The sequence below is a fragment of the Sarcophilus harrisii genome, chromosome 2 (assembly GCF_902635505.1).
Source record: "Sarcophilus harrisii chromosome 2, mSarHar1.11, whole genome shotgun sequence".
NCBI lineage: Eukaryota > Metazoa > Chordata > Mammalia > Dasyuromorphia > Dasyuridae > Sarcophilus > Sarcophilus harrisii.
This window is the reverse complement of record NC_045427.1, coordinates 658,996,585-659,013,137: the sequence shown is the minus strand read 5'-3', so window position 1 is coordinate 659,013,137 and position 16,553 is coordinate 658,996,585. Positions and strand designations below refer to the sequence as shown.

The following is a 16,553-nucleotide window of genomic DNA, read 5'->3' as shown; positions in this document are numbered from 1 at the left end:
ATATGTATGTTGTGCATAATATATTTGTATATTTTCATGTTGGGTCCCTCAGGAGAACCCAAGCTCCTTAAGGGCTGTGCTGTTTTTTCTTATAATCTCCATATCTCCACTACCTGGCAAAGATCCAGCCATACAATATTGTATTAATATGCTTATTGATGAAAGGATTAAACAAATACATGTGATTGAAAAGTTGTTTGTTCAGTTGTTCAAGGCTCTCTCATGTGAGTGGAGGCAAGTTTCCTTTCCCTATATAGAGAGCAGCCCTTCCACAGACGAGCAGAAGTCATCTCAGGGTGGTGGCCAGATCACATGCAGCTCACTGTGTATCGGCCTTTTCTGGAGAGGTTCTGGGAAAACACACGATTGGAGTCAAAAAGACCTGAGTTTAGATCCTTCCTCCAACACTTGCTAGCTTCTCTCAGCCTCAGTTTCTTCATTTGTGAAATGGGAGTAATTATCTCACTTACCATGTGGTGAGTCTCCAATAAGAAACCACGTGGAGTGCTTTGAGAACTTTATAATTCTCTGTAAATGTGAGCCATTATTATGTGTGGGAGTCCGGGATGGGAGCAGCGGTGGGTGTTTGTGCTGGATGAGTAGAAGTCCTCTGAGCCCAGGCCCAGCTGCCTGACTCTAAGGAGAGGCCCCAAAGTTAAAAACAAAACGCATGGCCAGGTTGGCTTTGGGCACGGATGTGGCAGATGAAGGCAGATGACCTTGAGATGGGCCCGAGCCGGACACTGCCTGTCTCCTTTCTCCTGAGCCGCTCTTGGAGGCTGTGGCCACCGGTACTGACCCCATCGTTCTCCCACGTTTTGTTTCTAGCCCGGTTAGCCCCAGCCCCGTGTCAGAAGTCTCGCTCACATATTTTGAGATTTATTCAGTTATTTATTACTTTTGAAGGAAGATCATAAAGATTCTGGGAACTGCTTCTAGCACTTGTGTCCTACCATCCTCCCTGCATTTCATCAGCAGGAGAAAATCCCCCTTAATCTCTTGTTAATATAATTAGTTTAATCATCCAGTTTCAAATGCATAATCCCATTACAGTAAAATGGGCCTGTTCCTCTTAGCTCCTTAAAGCCTTTTCTTGGTGTTACCCTGTGGGACCTGTGGCTGAGACCCTATGGAGGAGCAGCTTAGTTTCCAAGGACAGTTTTCAAGCATCTGGGTTTCTTAATCCTGCCAGCAGAGCCAATGAGGCAGAGATGGGGGTCTCAGGGCCCGAAGCCTGATGCCTTTGTCCTTCCTGGAGACAGCGTTAGGCAGCAGGAGAGGGAGAAAATTTAGAGGGTCCACGGTGGAGAGAGAGAGACAGAGAGACAGAGAGAGACAGAAAAAGAGAGAGAGAGAGAGAGAGAAATGAGAGTGACAGAAAGTGAGAGACACAGACACACAGAAAGAAAATTAATAGATTTGTTCACACCCATGGAGGATTATACCTTTTTTCTAGACAAGAGAACAAGAGAGTTTGAAATTCAGCATGAAGGATTTTTGAGCTTTACTGGGAGGGAATGTTGGAATATAAAGGGCACAAAGGCAGGTGTATATACTGTTGTATATGTGTGTGTGTGTGTGTGTGTGTGTGCACAAACGTGTGTATCTGTTCACAAGTTCTGTGGGACCTCTCCTGGGTCTATGGTAGGGAAAAATGAGAAAGTCCAAGGTTCCTTGGAGTGGAGATGATGCTGAATTGTTATTTCAACTTGACATTAAATGAGAGAGAACCTTAGAGGGAAGTGATATTTGGGGTGTGGCAAGAAGGGCCACTTGTAGGATGTGGGATATGAGCTGAGACTGAGGAAGTCCAGGAAAATCAGGAGGTGAAGGAAGCAGGTCTAGATGGTGCATCCTGTTCAGTCTCTGAGACCCTAATGCTGTGCTTGAGTGAGCACAGCCTTGGGCACTCACATGGAGTCCCTATTCTCTGGGTGCTGAAAACCTTTACCGTGTTGTTTCTCTACAGGATCCTCATCTCAGATGGAGGGCCACCTCATGCCTCTGCTACCTGCTCAGGTCACAAGAGTCACTGCTGTGTCTACACCTGCGGTGACATTCATGACTGCCAATCTAATGGAACAGACGTCACCAGGTAGGTGGACATGCCTTATATTTTTAATTCTTTGTAACACAAAAAGAGCTGTTCTAAATATTTTTAAGATAATACGTCCTTTTCCCTTTTCTTTCATTTCTTTGGGATGTACACCTATTAGTGCCATTGCTTTGTCAAATGATATGCTCAATTTTATAGTCTTTTAGTCATGTTTCCAAATTGTTCTTCAGAAAGATTGAACTAGTTCACAACTCTACTTTTCCACATTTCTCTCCATTTGTCTTTTTTTTTAAGCAATCTAATAGGTTGTGCATTTCTCTAATAAGTAGTTATTTAGAAGATTTTTATGTGACTACTGGCAGCTTTGAGTTCTTCTGAGAACTACCTGTTTATATCCTTTGATTATTTATCAACTGGGAAATGGCTTTTATTCTATAAATTATGCTCAGTTCATTATATATTTGAAAAATGAAGCTTTTATCAAAGAAATTTGGTTTTTTTTTTGTCTTCTTTTAATCTAATGTTGTATTAGTTTCATGGAATCAAAATTATCTACTTTACATGCTATAATTCTCTCCCTTCCTCTCTTAATCTCTCTCCCCTTCTCTCTCCTTCGCTCCATTTCCCTTTATCTCTTGTTAGGTCATTAATAGATCTGACAGGTAAATTTTCTGTGTTCCCCTAACTCACTTATGGTGGTACCCTTTATGTCTAATTCTTCCATTTTTGAACTCACTTTGATTTATGGTATGTGATGTTTCTGCAAAAATGCTTTACAATTTTTTATCAGCTTTTGTCAAATATTGAATTTTTGACCCAAAAGCTTAGCTCTTTGAGTTCATTAAACACTGAATTAGTGTGATCATGTAGTACTGTGAATTGTATATCTATTCTATTCCACTGATTTACCACTTTATTTTTAAGTCAGTATCAAATTGGTCCGATGATTACCACTTTTAATATAGTTTGAAATCTAGAACTGCTAGACAGCTTTCCTCAACATTTTTTCCCAATAACTGTCTTGAAATTCTTGACATTTTCTTCTTCCAGGTGCATTTGGTTACTGTTCTATTCTATATATCTATCTATATCTATCTTTATCTATCTATATGCTATACTATTACTATTCTAACTCTAAAAATAGGTCTTCAGCAGTTTGATCATAGATGATTTCTAAAGTCTTCAAGATCCATCCCCCTCCAAGGAATCCTCTGACACAATCCCCTGGCATCAGCCCTAGACAAAAATAGGTCTTGGTTTTCCTTGTCCTACTTTCCACCTTCTTTATATAGTCTCCTTAAACACTTTCATATTTAAATTGTTGTTCGGTCATGTTCCAGTCATACTCAACTCTTTGGGACTCCATCTGGGGTTATGTTGGCAAAGATACTGGAAGACTTTGCCATTTCCTTCCTCCAGCTCACTTTATAGAATAGGAAAATTGCACAAAGAGTCAGACACTTAGTGTCTGAGGCCAAATCTGAACTCAGGACAATGAGTCTTTCTGACTGTAAGCCTGGCATTCGATTCATTGAGTCACCTATTAGTCCCTATTTATAAAGTCACAATCCATTTTTATGCTAATCCCAGAGGAAGTACTTCCTAGAGGACAGTAATACTATTTAAAATAAATATTGATACTAATTTTAAGGTAGGAGAAAAGATTAAATGAGAAAGCTGTGTATACAAGTGAAATAAATCTCATTTGACTTATTTAGAAGTTAGTAACTCTCGTCAAAAATACATAGGCAGCCAGAGTAAAATAACAGCCATCAACAAAAACTATAATTTTTTATGAAAATTTAAGTAACAGAAATGAAGAAAGTCAAGAGAAAAACTCAAATTGTTGATCAAAAATCTGTTCTTGATTCCATGTAGAGAGATTCAGAAGTCAAAAATGACATTAGTCTAGAATAGTGTTGGCTGACCTTAGTTCTCAAAGAGGATAATGACCTTGGAGATGGTTTGGTGACATGAAAGTGATTGGATTATAGTGAGGGGAAGCTGTGTGAGGTCCTCACTTTCTTCTCTTCCCTTGGCTTTTTTAAACTAAGGTCTTCAACAGGCCTCAGTTTGACCGAGATAACACCCTTTCAGTGATTTAGATGAGAGAAAAAATGAGGCAGAGAATGGTTTCTTTTACCTAGTCAAATATGTGTGTGTGTGTGTGTGTGTGTTTAATAGAGATATAAATATAAATCTGGGAGTGGAAAATCCTCAAGGGTTTCTGGTCAAAATAAAAACAATTGCTATTTATATTCACTCTGAGCAAATCAGGGACCAAACAATGAAACTTCCCTGGACTATCTTCTATAATAGTCAAAAGTGAAAGGAATGAGATCACCGAACAGCTCTGATATGAGAGACACTAAAACAAATACTATTGTGAGTGTTCAACAAAGTTACTTGAAGATTATAATCTCCACAGATAACAGCATCAGCACTACATTTGGCTTCCAATACCATATTCCAGAAACTGTGTAGGGAGTAGAGGTAGACTCAAGGAAACAGTTTAGAAAAAAAACAACAAGTAGCAATAATAGGAGTTGGTCTAAATCACATGTAGACAAAGGAATAATTTTGTTGGAGGTGACATATCATAAGATAAGAGTCAGATTTATAGTGACCTCAGTTGTATCTTGACACAGCAAAAACAAGACAAGGTTTCCTTACATTTAAAATGAAGACTTTCAAATAATTGAGTCGTGAGGACCTTCCAAGCTTAATTGTGATAGAATGGGTTCTTTGCATGATCTGGTCCTAACCCTTGTATGAGCATCCCCACTATAGCTTACCTGACAAGTGATCACATATGTTTTTTGGAAATGCTCAAGGGAGAAGAATTCTTTACTTCATCAGGAAGGAGGAAGATCCTTTTGGATTCTTTTAATTTTTAGAAGGGTCCTCTTTATAATCAACCTATATCACTTTATTGTAACACCACAGAAATGCAGTGGACACCAACACAGAGGCATCTAGTGTGCTCTGTGTGTGTATGGGTGAGGGGGTGTCATGGGAAATTCTTATGGCAACACATCTGTCAAATGGTCATCTATTCTCTTCCCATCTTCCATCTCTATTGGGAAGTAAGGAGGTCACAATTTAAAATCCAGGACATTGTACTTTGGAAAAGTTATCCTTTTAAATTGTTTTTACCCTTTTTCTCACTTTTTACTGACAATTTTTATTTCCATTTTTTTGTTTTCAATATACAAAACCCTACTTCAATACTCTTTATTATGTTCTTTTAAAGTTAAATAGAAAAAAAAATTATGATATAAATTTTACCTTCTAAGAATCTTTTCTATAATGTGCCTCAAACTGATCACAAGGCTCCAAATGAGAACCTTTGCTCAAGACAGAAAGCTGTAGCACTATCACCATCTTTGACCTGGCCACAGTGCTTACCTTAGTAAGCCTTAGAAGATCAGGTTCACCTGGATCTTATCTTATTACAATATCTCTTTAAATGATTTCACTTCATCATCAGAAAAAAAATCTGCTGATTGACTCCAGCTGCCCCATTCTAAGCTTGATGTAGTGGATTGAACCCTATTACATTCACCCCTTTTTTGAGGTATTGCCTATAAAAGTGCATTTGAATCTTGACTTTGGTATCCATTAGATGAATTCTTTTTCCTGGCTTTTTGTAATTAAAAAAAAAAAAACAGAAACAGAAAACAAATAGGACATACTCCTTATGTCTTTATCCAAATGATTGATAAAAAGATTATACAACACATTAGCAATCTCTGATCTCTGGAACACTGCACTAGAGACCTGTTTCTACAATCAGCATAAAATGTTGCTGAGTATAATTTGGAATCAGCCAGTCAAATGATTCTGAAATTAATTGTTCATATAACTAAACAATATGTCTCTATGTCATCCATAAGAATAATATGAGACATTTATAAATGATTAAAAGAACCGAGTCTAAAGATGTTTGCAAACAGGGAAAATCCAAATGATTAGGAAAGATGCTTTTAAGCAAATCCTGTTACATCTAAGAGGCAATCAAATGTTTTACAGTAACAACAACAGAATTAGCTTTTTAATGGTTTTCTGATTATAAATCTCTTATGAGCATAAAATGAGATGTATATTGACAAAACATTAGCTGTGGTCAAGGACAATGTCCAGCACAGAAACAAAATGGAAAAGGCTTCTCCCATAGATACAAGAACATGGGACTAAGGTTCACATTCATTTTCTGCATATTTTCATGAAAGATCAAGTGGTGCTTTGAAAGTCAAGTGTCCAGAAAAGAATCATGTTAGTTTTTTTTTTTTTTTTCTTATTTTTTAAGAAGGCGGTAGGCAAGGATATTATCAGTATTGCTGGCAGGAATACCCAGATAAATCACAGACTCAGTTTTTTTTAGCATGTCAGTAGTGTCTTCTCCTCTCCTCTCCTCCCTTCTCCTCCCTTCTTTTTCTTTCTTTCTTCCCATTAAAGCAATGATGTTTTAGGAAAGACATGCTGTCCACTTCCATTTAACATCTTTAGGACATCACCCCTGAATTTCATGCTAGTCAAGCAGATAATGAGCTAGTTTTTTTAGGATTCTGTTTTTAATCCACTGTTTTTGCTTCCATTATATGAGAGAGTTCGTGCCATTCACATTCACAGTTATGATTACCAGCTTTGTGTTTCCCTCCATCCTATTTTCTCCCCTGTATATACTTTTGTTCTCTCTTTCCACCCTATCCTTAGTCAGTTTTTACCTTTCCCACCCACTACCTTATCTTCTATCACACCTCCCCCTTCTCTTAGTAGTGTTTTTTAAATCCACTCCACCCATTACTTTATCTTCTATCACCCCTTCCCCCTTCTCTTACACCTTTCTTTTGGAATTTCTGCTTCCCCTTTTATCTACTCCCTCCCTTTTCTTTTCTCTTTCTCCTCTTCTTTACAGGGTTAGATAAATTTCTATACTCAACTGAATGATGAAGGTATTCCTTCTTAGAGCCACAGCTGAGAGATCAAGCTTCAGCCAATGCTCATCTTAGAGCATTTTCCCCTTAATTGTAATAGATCTTTTGTACCTCTTTGTGTGAACTAATTGTCCCCTTATGTCCTTTCTTCTTTTTCCACCCCTTAATGTCTTTTTCTTTTATGTCATCATATCAGAGTCCATTCACAACCACACCCTCAGTCCATGTGATGCCCCCCTCTATCTGCCCCCGCTACAATTCTCAAGAGTTACAGGAAATGTTTCCTAATCAAGGATTGTAAACAGTTTAATCTTTAAATAATATGTATGTATATATATATTTTTTTCCCCATTTATCTTTCTATGCTTCCCTTGAGTCTTGTTTAGTCTCTTTTTAGTTCTGTTTTTTCCAATAGAAATGACTGTAAATTTCTTACTCCATTAAAGCTCCATTGCCTCACCTGAAAGATAATGCTGAATTTCTCTGGGTAATTAATTCTTGATTGTAACCCCAGGTGCTTTGCCTTCCAGAATATGGTATTCCAGGCCCTCCAGTCCTTTATTGTAGAAACTGGCAGATCCTGGGTAGTCATGACTGTTGCTCCTTGTTATTTAAATTGTTTTTGTCTGGCAGCTTGTGGTATTTTTTCCTTGAGATTGTAGTTCTAGAGTTTTACAGTGTTCCTTGGGGTTTTTCTTGTGGGATCTCTTTCAGTAGGTGATTGATGAATTCTTTTGATGAGCATTTCCCCCTCTGTTTCTAGAATATTAGTTTTTCCTTAATAACTCTTGGAAAGTGGTATCCTGGCTCTTTTTTTGGTCATGGCCTTCATGTAAGCCAATAATTTTTAAATTGAGTCTTCTTGATCTATTTTTCATGTTGGCTGTTTTTTCCAATGAGGTGGTTCATTTTTCTTTCCATTGTTCATTCGTTTTAGTTTGGCTCATTCTTGCTCTCTCACAGTCATTATCTTCTATTTGCCCTATTCTAGTTTCTTCAGTTAGCTTTTGTATCTCTTTTTTCCAATTGGTTAATTCTACTTTTTAAGTTGTTTTCTTCAAACAATTTTTTTTCCTTCATCAAGCTGTTGACTCTAGTGCATACCTATCGTTTTCTTTCTCATTTTTTCTTCCATCTCTCGTTTGCCTTTTTGAAATCTTTTATGATCATTTCTAGGAAGCTTCTTTGGGCTTGAGACTGATTTATATCATTCTTTGAGATTTCTTTTGTGGACATTTTTCCTCTTCTGCATTTGTGTTTTGCTCTGCCCTGTCATTATAGTAGCTTTCTATGGTTCTATGGTCAAGTTTCTTTTCAGTTTCTTGTTCATTTTTTTTTTTTTTTTGGTTATTTCCTCTTTTATTTACATTTAAGATGGAGCTCTGCTCCTGGGGTAAAGGTGGCACTGCCCCAACTTTCCTGGGCAGTTTTGAGCCTTGGCTTTGAGCACAGGAGCCCCTTATGTTTGCATGGGGTAGCTTTGCCTGCTCTTTTAGGAAATAGTCTGGTTTTCCAGAGTTTGCTTTCTGAGCTGGAACTGGAAGCTGCTCTACTGATTTGCTCTTCTACTAAGCTAGGACTAAGGGTCTTGGTTGCTGATTTGCTGTGAGACCCCTTCACTGATTTTTCCAGAACCTATCTTAACTAGGTTGAACATCCTTTTCACCCCAACGAGACTGACCTTTCTTGAAGTTTTTCCAGCATATCTTGAGCTGCAGAGGGGTTTCATTCCATCAGACTTTGTTCATAGTCTTGGTTTCACATGGTTTTCTAGGGAAGCTCAAGCAGCTTCCTGGCTTCACTCTTCTATCTTGGATCTACCCTCAAAAATCAAGAACTGCCTTAAGCACTTTATAAATATGCACTATCATCATCATCATCATCATCGTTGTTGTTGTAATCATTATAATCATCAGTATTGTATTTGTCATTTGTATAATTATATAATTATTAATCCTTTCATTTAGATTGTCAGTTTTTTTGAAATTTATTTGGACAAAATAACTTTAATTTCATGTTGATTGGTTGAGTATTTGCCCTCTTCATTTTTCAAACTGAAAATTTGAGTTTTTGCTTGCCTTTTAAAAAAAAAATCAAAATAATTAGTGGTGTATTGAGCTTATTGTTTCTTTTTCCCCCTTAAAAATCATCTTCTACTTTTATTTCTTAATGTACTTTTATTACTCTCTTCTTTGATTTTCAGGATTCTAATTTTCATGTTTAATTGGAAACTTAAAATTTATTCCTTTTTTAAAACAATTATTTATTATGAAATGGAACCTTTAATTTGGGAGAAATGTTCCATTCTTTCAAATTTGTTTTCCCTGTCCTCCCACTCAATCAAAATATAGCAGGGACAGAAGTTATTTCTGCCTCATGTGGTCTTTTCTCAGAGCCTTTGGTCTCTGGATAGAGTTGCCTGGCTCCTATAAAACCTACTCTAGTTCCCTTCCTGATTCTTGCATTCATCAGTGACTTTACTTGCCAATATAGTCTTGTGATCTTGGACAGTCTATGAGGGGGGGAAGCCTAAGCCAAGTCACAGGGCCATTGAAATCAATGGGATATGTCTCCTCATGCTTTGACAGGAGCCACCCTGAACTCATAATGTCTGAATCCCGTTCATAGGCCCCATTTGAAAGAAAGTATCTTACCAAGAACTCCACTGACTCACTGATGACTGCAGGAAAGATTTTTTTTTTTTACATTCTTGCAAAAATGGGTGTCTAGGTAAGTAGAAACCTAAATGTAATCTTTTTTCTCTTTAATGTATTCCCATACTTCATTTGTTGAACTGTCCTTTCATTTCTTTATGTAAGAATTTAGAGATATAAATTATCTGCTTAGTATTACTTTAGTTGCATCCCACATATTTTGGTTTGTTGTCTCATTAATGTCATTATCTTTCTTTCTGTGATTTTTTTTGGACCCATTCATCCTTTATCATTAGATTTTTTGAGTTTCCTATTAATTTTAACCTGCATGTCAAAGACTCTTTATTGGATGTAATTTTTATTGCATTATGAGCTAAAGAGGGTGTGATTTTTTTTTTAATTGTTCCTTTTCTGCATTTGTGTGTGAGATTTTTATACACTAATACAATCTACTTTTTGTGAAGGTACCATATACTGCTGAAATATAAAAAACTTTTTTCTATCTCAATTCATTATCCTGCAGAGGTCTCTCATATCTGACTTTTCTAAAATTCTATTCATTTCCTTCACTTTTTTCTTGTTCATTTTATAATTATGTTTATCTTTGTCTTGTTCACTTTATTGTTAGGTTTATCTTTGGCTGAGGATCTTCGCTAGATTTATTAATTTGATATTTCCTCTTATAATTCATTTAAACTTTCCTTCAAGAATATGGAATCTATGCTATTTAATTCTTATGAGTCCATTATCGCTATTAAGTCATTATCTAAGGAACCTTTTAGCAAAATGTTATTTTCGAATTATGTCTTTTAATTATAGCTTTTTGTGTGTGTGTGAGGCAAATGGGGTTAAACAATTTGCCCAAGGTCACACAGTAAGTTATCACACTAAATCTGAGGACAAGTCCTTCTGAATTAAGGTTCCTTGCTGTACCATCTAGCTGCCTTCTCCCCGTCTTTGTAACTTCAGCTGAAATATAAGGAATTCTTCTCTAGTCCCTTATTTTAATGTCAGCAGTATTTTTAATGTTCATTTAATTCTGTGTGTCTTTCTTTTTTAAGTGTTATCTCATAAAAGAAACAATAGTAACACATTGAATTCTGGTTCCTAATCCATTCTGTTATCCTTTTCCATTTTGTACATTATTTCATCCCATTCACATTTATTATTGCTAACTACGGTTCTCCCCTCCTAATTTTCTTCTATTTATCCCTCTATTTTTACCCTTTACCTTCCTCGACTTTCTGTTTTGTTCCTGAGTATTAACCACTCCTACCATCTGTTAATGGACTTTCCCTCTTATCCTCATTTTTCTTAGTTTCTTTCCCAGCTTCCCTATTGACAGGATGAATTTCTATAGTCAAATGTACACCCATGTTTATCCTTCTTTCCTTGTACTAATTCAGATGATAGTAAGGATCAAGCATTCTCCCTTTCCTCTCAATCACAAAAACATCTGCTCGTGTAGCTCCTTTTTGTGAGATATTTTTCCTTCCTTCCTCTCCCTTCCCTATTCTCTCAGGAGATCCTTTTTTTCCTCACCATTTCACTCCTCTTTTGAAATAACCCTGACATAATAGAAGCAACCCATATCTTTGGTCTAGGTAGACTCCTTTTAAGTACGAGAATAATGATAAAGTTCTTTGTTTTTTATTTTCTTAGTGAGATTCCTCAGAAGACAGAGGAGTTCTCTGGCACTGGGCCAGGGTGGAAGGGACATGCTCAGGGCCCCTTCTCTGTGTGGTGCTGACCCATGAGGCCATTGTGAATCCAGCCAGGGATCACACTAATCCGGGCCAGTCCTCATCCTGAAGGCCTTGCCATGGCTCAGACAGGGGCAGCCCACCTCAGAGTGAAGATCTTTTGGCTTACACTGTACTGGCCATTGTCCATTTGGATCAGGGTAAGCAGCAAATGCAGTGGCCACTAAGGGAGTCAGCCCAGGTACAAGATCAAACAAATGGTCCTTCCAGGGACAGCCATCCCGAGACAGCTCTTAGCATTTTCCCACTCGGATCCACCTGGAACCGTTTTGCCAGGGCTTCTTCCACAAGGATGGAGGGAGGTAGCCAGATGTGTTCATAGAAATCCAGTCTCTGTAAAACTCCTCTGGTACCAACTCCGGAGCACGATGAAAACCAGCCTCTGTGTCCTGACGTGGCTGGTTCTGCACGGGCATTAGACAGGCAGCCCGAGCATTCAAGGTGGCGGTCGGTGCACTGGGAGATTCCGCTCTCCAGGGCATCTTCTTCCTCCACAACACATTCATGCATCTTGCCTTAGAGAGTACCCGCATTTGGGTCTCCAGTAACTGGTGCCTCCTCAGCAGAAGGTGCCCTTGCGGGTCCTGACGAAGGTCCAGGCCAGTGCCACGGGCTCAGGGCCAGGCCATTTGGTGGATAGGGTGGGTTTGAGAAGCTGGCAATGGCGTGCTGCGTCTGCCGCTGCGCCGGGCTCTGATGCTGTGACCGCCGCCAGGGCCGCTCCTGCGCCGCCATACTCATCGTGTCTCTGTTTCTGTGTCTGGGCTCTGGGCGGAGAACACCAAGGCAGCCCATTGTGACCTTTTCCTTGACTTACTTACTAAGAATATTTTTGATAATTTTTTACTTTGCTGAGCAGGGGGTATTGAGACGTCTCAGCGGCACCGCGGCTTCCCTCCGATACCCGCCCCCCGCTTTCAGTCCTGGACATCATGGGAAACCCGCACGTGCGCATTTTCTCAATGACTCATCGCCCGCGCGTCTCTCGTGTTAGTCCCCCAAAGAGCCTTTGCATTTGCGTCTCGTTATGACCATACGAGTTATTAATAACGACATTAGCTTTGACCATATTCGTCGCCGACCTTCACAGCGCATGCGCCACGCCCGGGCAGCCCGGGGAGCACTCACGGTGATCCCGTGCGGACCCCGCAGGCGCAGGGAAGTTGGGGCCATTAGCGCCCCACTTTATAGCTGACCAAGCGGCGGTGGCGGAGACGGAGGGATCTGAGGGAGCCGCACTCGCACTCGGGCCCTCCTGACTCTGGGCCTGGTACCCCCTTCACAGGGAGCCTTATTGCAGAGACGTGGAATTTCTAGAATTAGATATTTAATTCTGGCAGAGACCCAGGACCAGCTCTACTAATTACATCACCCTGAGGGCAGCATCTGCGGGAAGTAGCTGGCCCAGGGTCACGTGGGTGGCCCGGAGGGGGGGAAGGTCCGAGCCACCTGAGGCAGCAGGAACCCCCACCCCCCACCTCGCCCCCCATTTCTGTGGCCGGGCCTTCCCCGCTTTCCCTTGTTTTATCCCCGGAAGTCACGGTTCTGGTTCTGCTCTCAAAGGGCCCATCTGTGTATAGCTAAAACACAGCCACGGTTTCCTGAGGCTTCTTCTCTGGTTAAACCTCCCAGGAGTCTCCTGCACAACAGCCTGGCCGGTGGGGGAAGGGTAACTCCCGCCCGCCTCGGGACTCACTAACCTGCCAGTCTTCCCCAAAGCGGCAAGTAGATGCAAACGGAAGTTTCCATGGCCCAAGGTTGAGCCCGGGCTCGTCTTCCCTGTGATATCAGACTTTGGATTCCTGCCAACCTCACAAAAGGCCGCCAACATTCCCAGTTCTTTGATCACGTGACCCTCTGGCCCCTCCTCCCCTCCCTGCTTTGAGCTGCTGACATGCTCTGCCCAGGTACAATTGGCTGGGTGGCTTTGCACCCACTTCCGCGATGGGCGGGGCCTCTGAGACGGGGAGGCCAGACGGGTAAGGAGCGCAGCGGGGCGGCCCCCCTGAGGGCGTCTGGGAGCGGCGGCCGGGGGAAGGCGGAGCTCCCAGGGAGGCCCTTCCGCGGCTTCTCCTTGTCTGCAGGCCGGGCAGTGGGGAGGCCCCAGAGGAGAGGGAAGCCAAGGGCGGGGCGGGGCCTGCGGGGACTTCCGAAACCGGGGAGGGAGGAGACGCGAGTCTCCCATCCAACAATCGGCGCCAGGTGTGTCTGGCCCGGCCGCAAAGGGAGATTAAGGCAGGAGGCGGCCCAGGAAGGTTAGCTGGTTATTGCCTCCCACCGCGGTCCGCACTGTTTGGGGCCTGAAGCCCGAGGAAGAGGCCCCGGGTCTCAGAACCAGCCGCAAGGGGCCGGGGAGTGAGACCCGAGTTCAAATCCTCCCCCTCCCCCCGGCGTGTCACCCCGGGCACGTCGCCGAAGCTCTCCCTGCCCCCGCGCCTCCGCTGGGGGGCGACACCGACGTGTTCCTCAGGGTGGGGGCAGGGAGGTGTTTCGGAGCGCCCCGGCTCCTTTCCCTCCCACTCACGAAAGCAGGAAACAGATGCCGCTCCAAGCCCTTGTTCCTGAGCAAACTAAAACCCAGCGGCGGGTTCCGGGCTTTTGTACGTGAACTTTTGTAATGAGACAGAGACAGAGAGAGACACAGAGATAGAGAGAGACAGAGACAGAGAGAGACACAGAGATAGAGAGAGACAGAGACAGAGAGAGACACAGAGATAGAGAGAGACAGAGAGACAGTGACCGAGAGACAAAGGGAAAGAATGAGAAAGGGTGAAAAACAATGTTGGAAGCTCAATTGAGAAAGAATGTTCCACCCCCATGGAGCCTTGCTGTGCAGAAAGGGGGGAGGGGCAGGAGGAGGAGAAGGAAAAGGATGGAAGGGGAGGAAAAAGGCTCAGGGAGGAAAAGCGATTCTCGTTCTTCTTTTGGCCACGCTGGTTCTTTGCCACTTGCCGAGCTCCATCTTCTGTCCCTCGGTGGCTGTTGCTTTTACTGTATCGAAGCTTCCTTGTGTGGTTTACTCGATGCCGCCTCCCCTCACTGGGTGTTTACGGGCTTTTCCTCACTCCCCATTTCCCACTTAACAGTCTGTCCTCCGCACCTATTACAGCGGGTTTGCTGCTGCCCCGCCTCTGGGCGCCCCTTTCCACTTCTTCGCTGCCTCCCGTACTTGGCTGTGCGTGGAGTGCTACTTTTAATCGGTGACTGGCTCATCGCTCGTTGGTCTGTGCGAAGCACGAGCAGTTAAGAAGCACTGGCTGTTCGTAGCAGCCTGATTTGCCAGTGATCTGGAGACGTTTTATCTCCCATAGAGACCAAGGTGGGTTTGGGCCCCAGTACGGCTGCCTGGAATTCCCTGACTGAATGGAGGCCACGAGGCAGTGTCCTGGCTCACGTTTTTATCGGATACTCGTGGAGAAAGGACCTGCTGATGCCCCCGAACGTGTGCGATGGATTCCTGGCCGTTCCCAGGGGCATTTTAGAGAAGCCTCACGCGGATGTACCTGGCAGGATAAGCCAACTGGAAGCTGCCAGTAGGGTGAGAAGAGAAATAGTTCAGTTCTCAGTTATTGCCTAAATGCTTCCTGGGGCTCAGTTTTCCTCCAGAAAAGGTCGCTTCTAAATCCTCCCAGAGAGGGATTCATGAATCATCTGGCGGAGGCCGTCTTGCCTTCATCTGCCATGAGGAACTGAAGAAGTGACCCCACCGACCAGCCAGATTAGGCAGTGCTCCTTCCCAGGCCCATAAATAGCCACTTTATTTTCGCCGTTGTGTTGTGATAATTGCTTTCCATCTGCAATGATCGTGGTAAGTGTTATTATCATCATCAGGTTCAAGTTGGTAAGTCATGCTCACTCCGCTTGTTTCCTTTGTCACTTCAGGGATGAGTCACACTGTTTAGTGCCCTCATTTGCACAGAAGGAAAACAACTTGACTGTTTTTCGTGGCCATCACTGCATTCTTTAAGAAGGTGCTTCGGGATCATGGGAGAGAGAGATGACAGGACGCCGCCATTAAGAGCTGGAAGGAGCCTCCAAGAGGGCGAGAACAATTAAAATCTAATTTGGGCGACTCTCGAATGCTCATTCTCCGTGAACATGCCGCGTGACAGCCTCTCGGAGAGGATGATGTGGCGAGTGGGAACGCTGCAGAGTGTTCGAATGCTGCAGCCCCTGGCCCAGGAGCCCTTGGGCAGGCTCAGCCCTGGGGGATCCTTCGGGCAGGAAATGGCCCCTTGCCTTTACATAAAGTGGGATATTACACCACCCAAGGAAGGAGGCAGAGGCTGCTAGCATGGAGCTCAGCTTCCTCCTCCAACCTGAGGCCTGATGCTTTGCTACCTCCCCGCGTGTACCCTTCCTTGTCTCAGTGTCCTGGTTATTGTCTAAATGCTACTTGAGTTTGGGGAGCCCTCCTTTTTAAACAAAGTTTGTCCTTCCTCTCCAGTCACTACCTGTCCACTAGTGTCCTAGGTAGTGCACTACCTGTACTTCAAGCAGCCTCAGGTGAGTCACCTGTTCATTTCCCTCATTTCCATCCATCCATGGAGGATCCTTGACTTGGAGCATGCGTGTTTCTTCATTGGCTTTCAACGTTCTTCTTGATGAAGGTTAATCCAAGGGAAAACTCTACAGCAGTTCCCACCTGGCCCCATACGGAAAGTAGCAGGCTAGTTTCCCTCCCGGCCAAAAAGGTTTTCGCAGACAGCCTTCCTGGGCATTCCCCAAAGGTTGGGGTAGCATTTTTACGAGGACCGATTCTGTGGGCATTTGGCTGCTCATCCTGAGTGTCACTGTTTGGAACCAGGTAAATAACCATTGGCTTCCTCCCTGGGAAGGATCAATTCTGCCTCTCGTCCTTCAGCTCCATCGGTTCTCAGAGGGAGGGCAGAAATGGGGCAATGAGGAACAGCTCATCTTTTGGAAATTGAAGGTATCTGCGTCTGACTCATTCCCCTTCCCTGTATTCTGCTTCATTCCCCACTTGGGCTCTTTCAGCTGAATTATGGAAGCAGACACACGTTAGTCATTATAGCTCTTCTTCCTATGATAATCACTTTGCTGTTTCTATTCGGGCTTGAAGAGAACTTTCCCACAAGAGGTCAAAAGATGCCAATATTTTTTCTCCACCTTACAAATGAAG

General features: G+C 42.7%; 1 protein-coding gene across 2 annotated transcripts in view; it reads left to right on the top strand.

Annotated features, from left to right (window-relative positions):
* The first annotated feature begins 1,936 nt into the window (after nt 1-1,936).
* LOC100913544 (transcription elongation regulator 1-like protein) overlaps nt 1,937-16,553 on the top strand; it is a 114,801-nt gene continuing 100,184 nt past the window's right edge. The window contains exon 1 of one of the 2 annotated variants that reach the window (XM_031957042.1): nt 1,937-2,095. In XM_031957042.1, the coding sequence (XP_031812902.1) occupies nt 1,984-2,095 (112 nt within the window). In that variant the 5' untranslated portion in view covers nt 1,937-1,983. Of the gene's footprint in view, nt 2,096-13,130; nt 13,390-16,553 lie in introns of those variants that run through there. The other variant, XM_031957043.1, reaches the window with a different exon arrangement.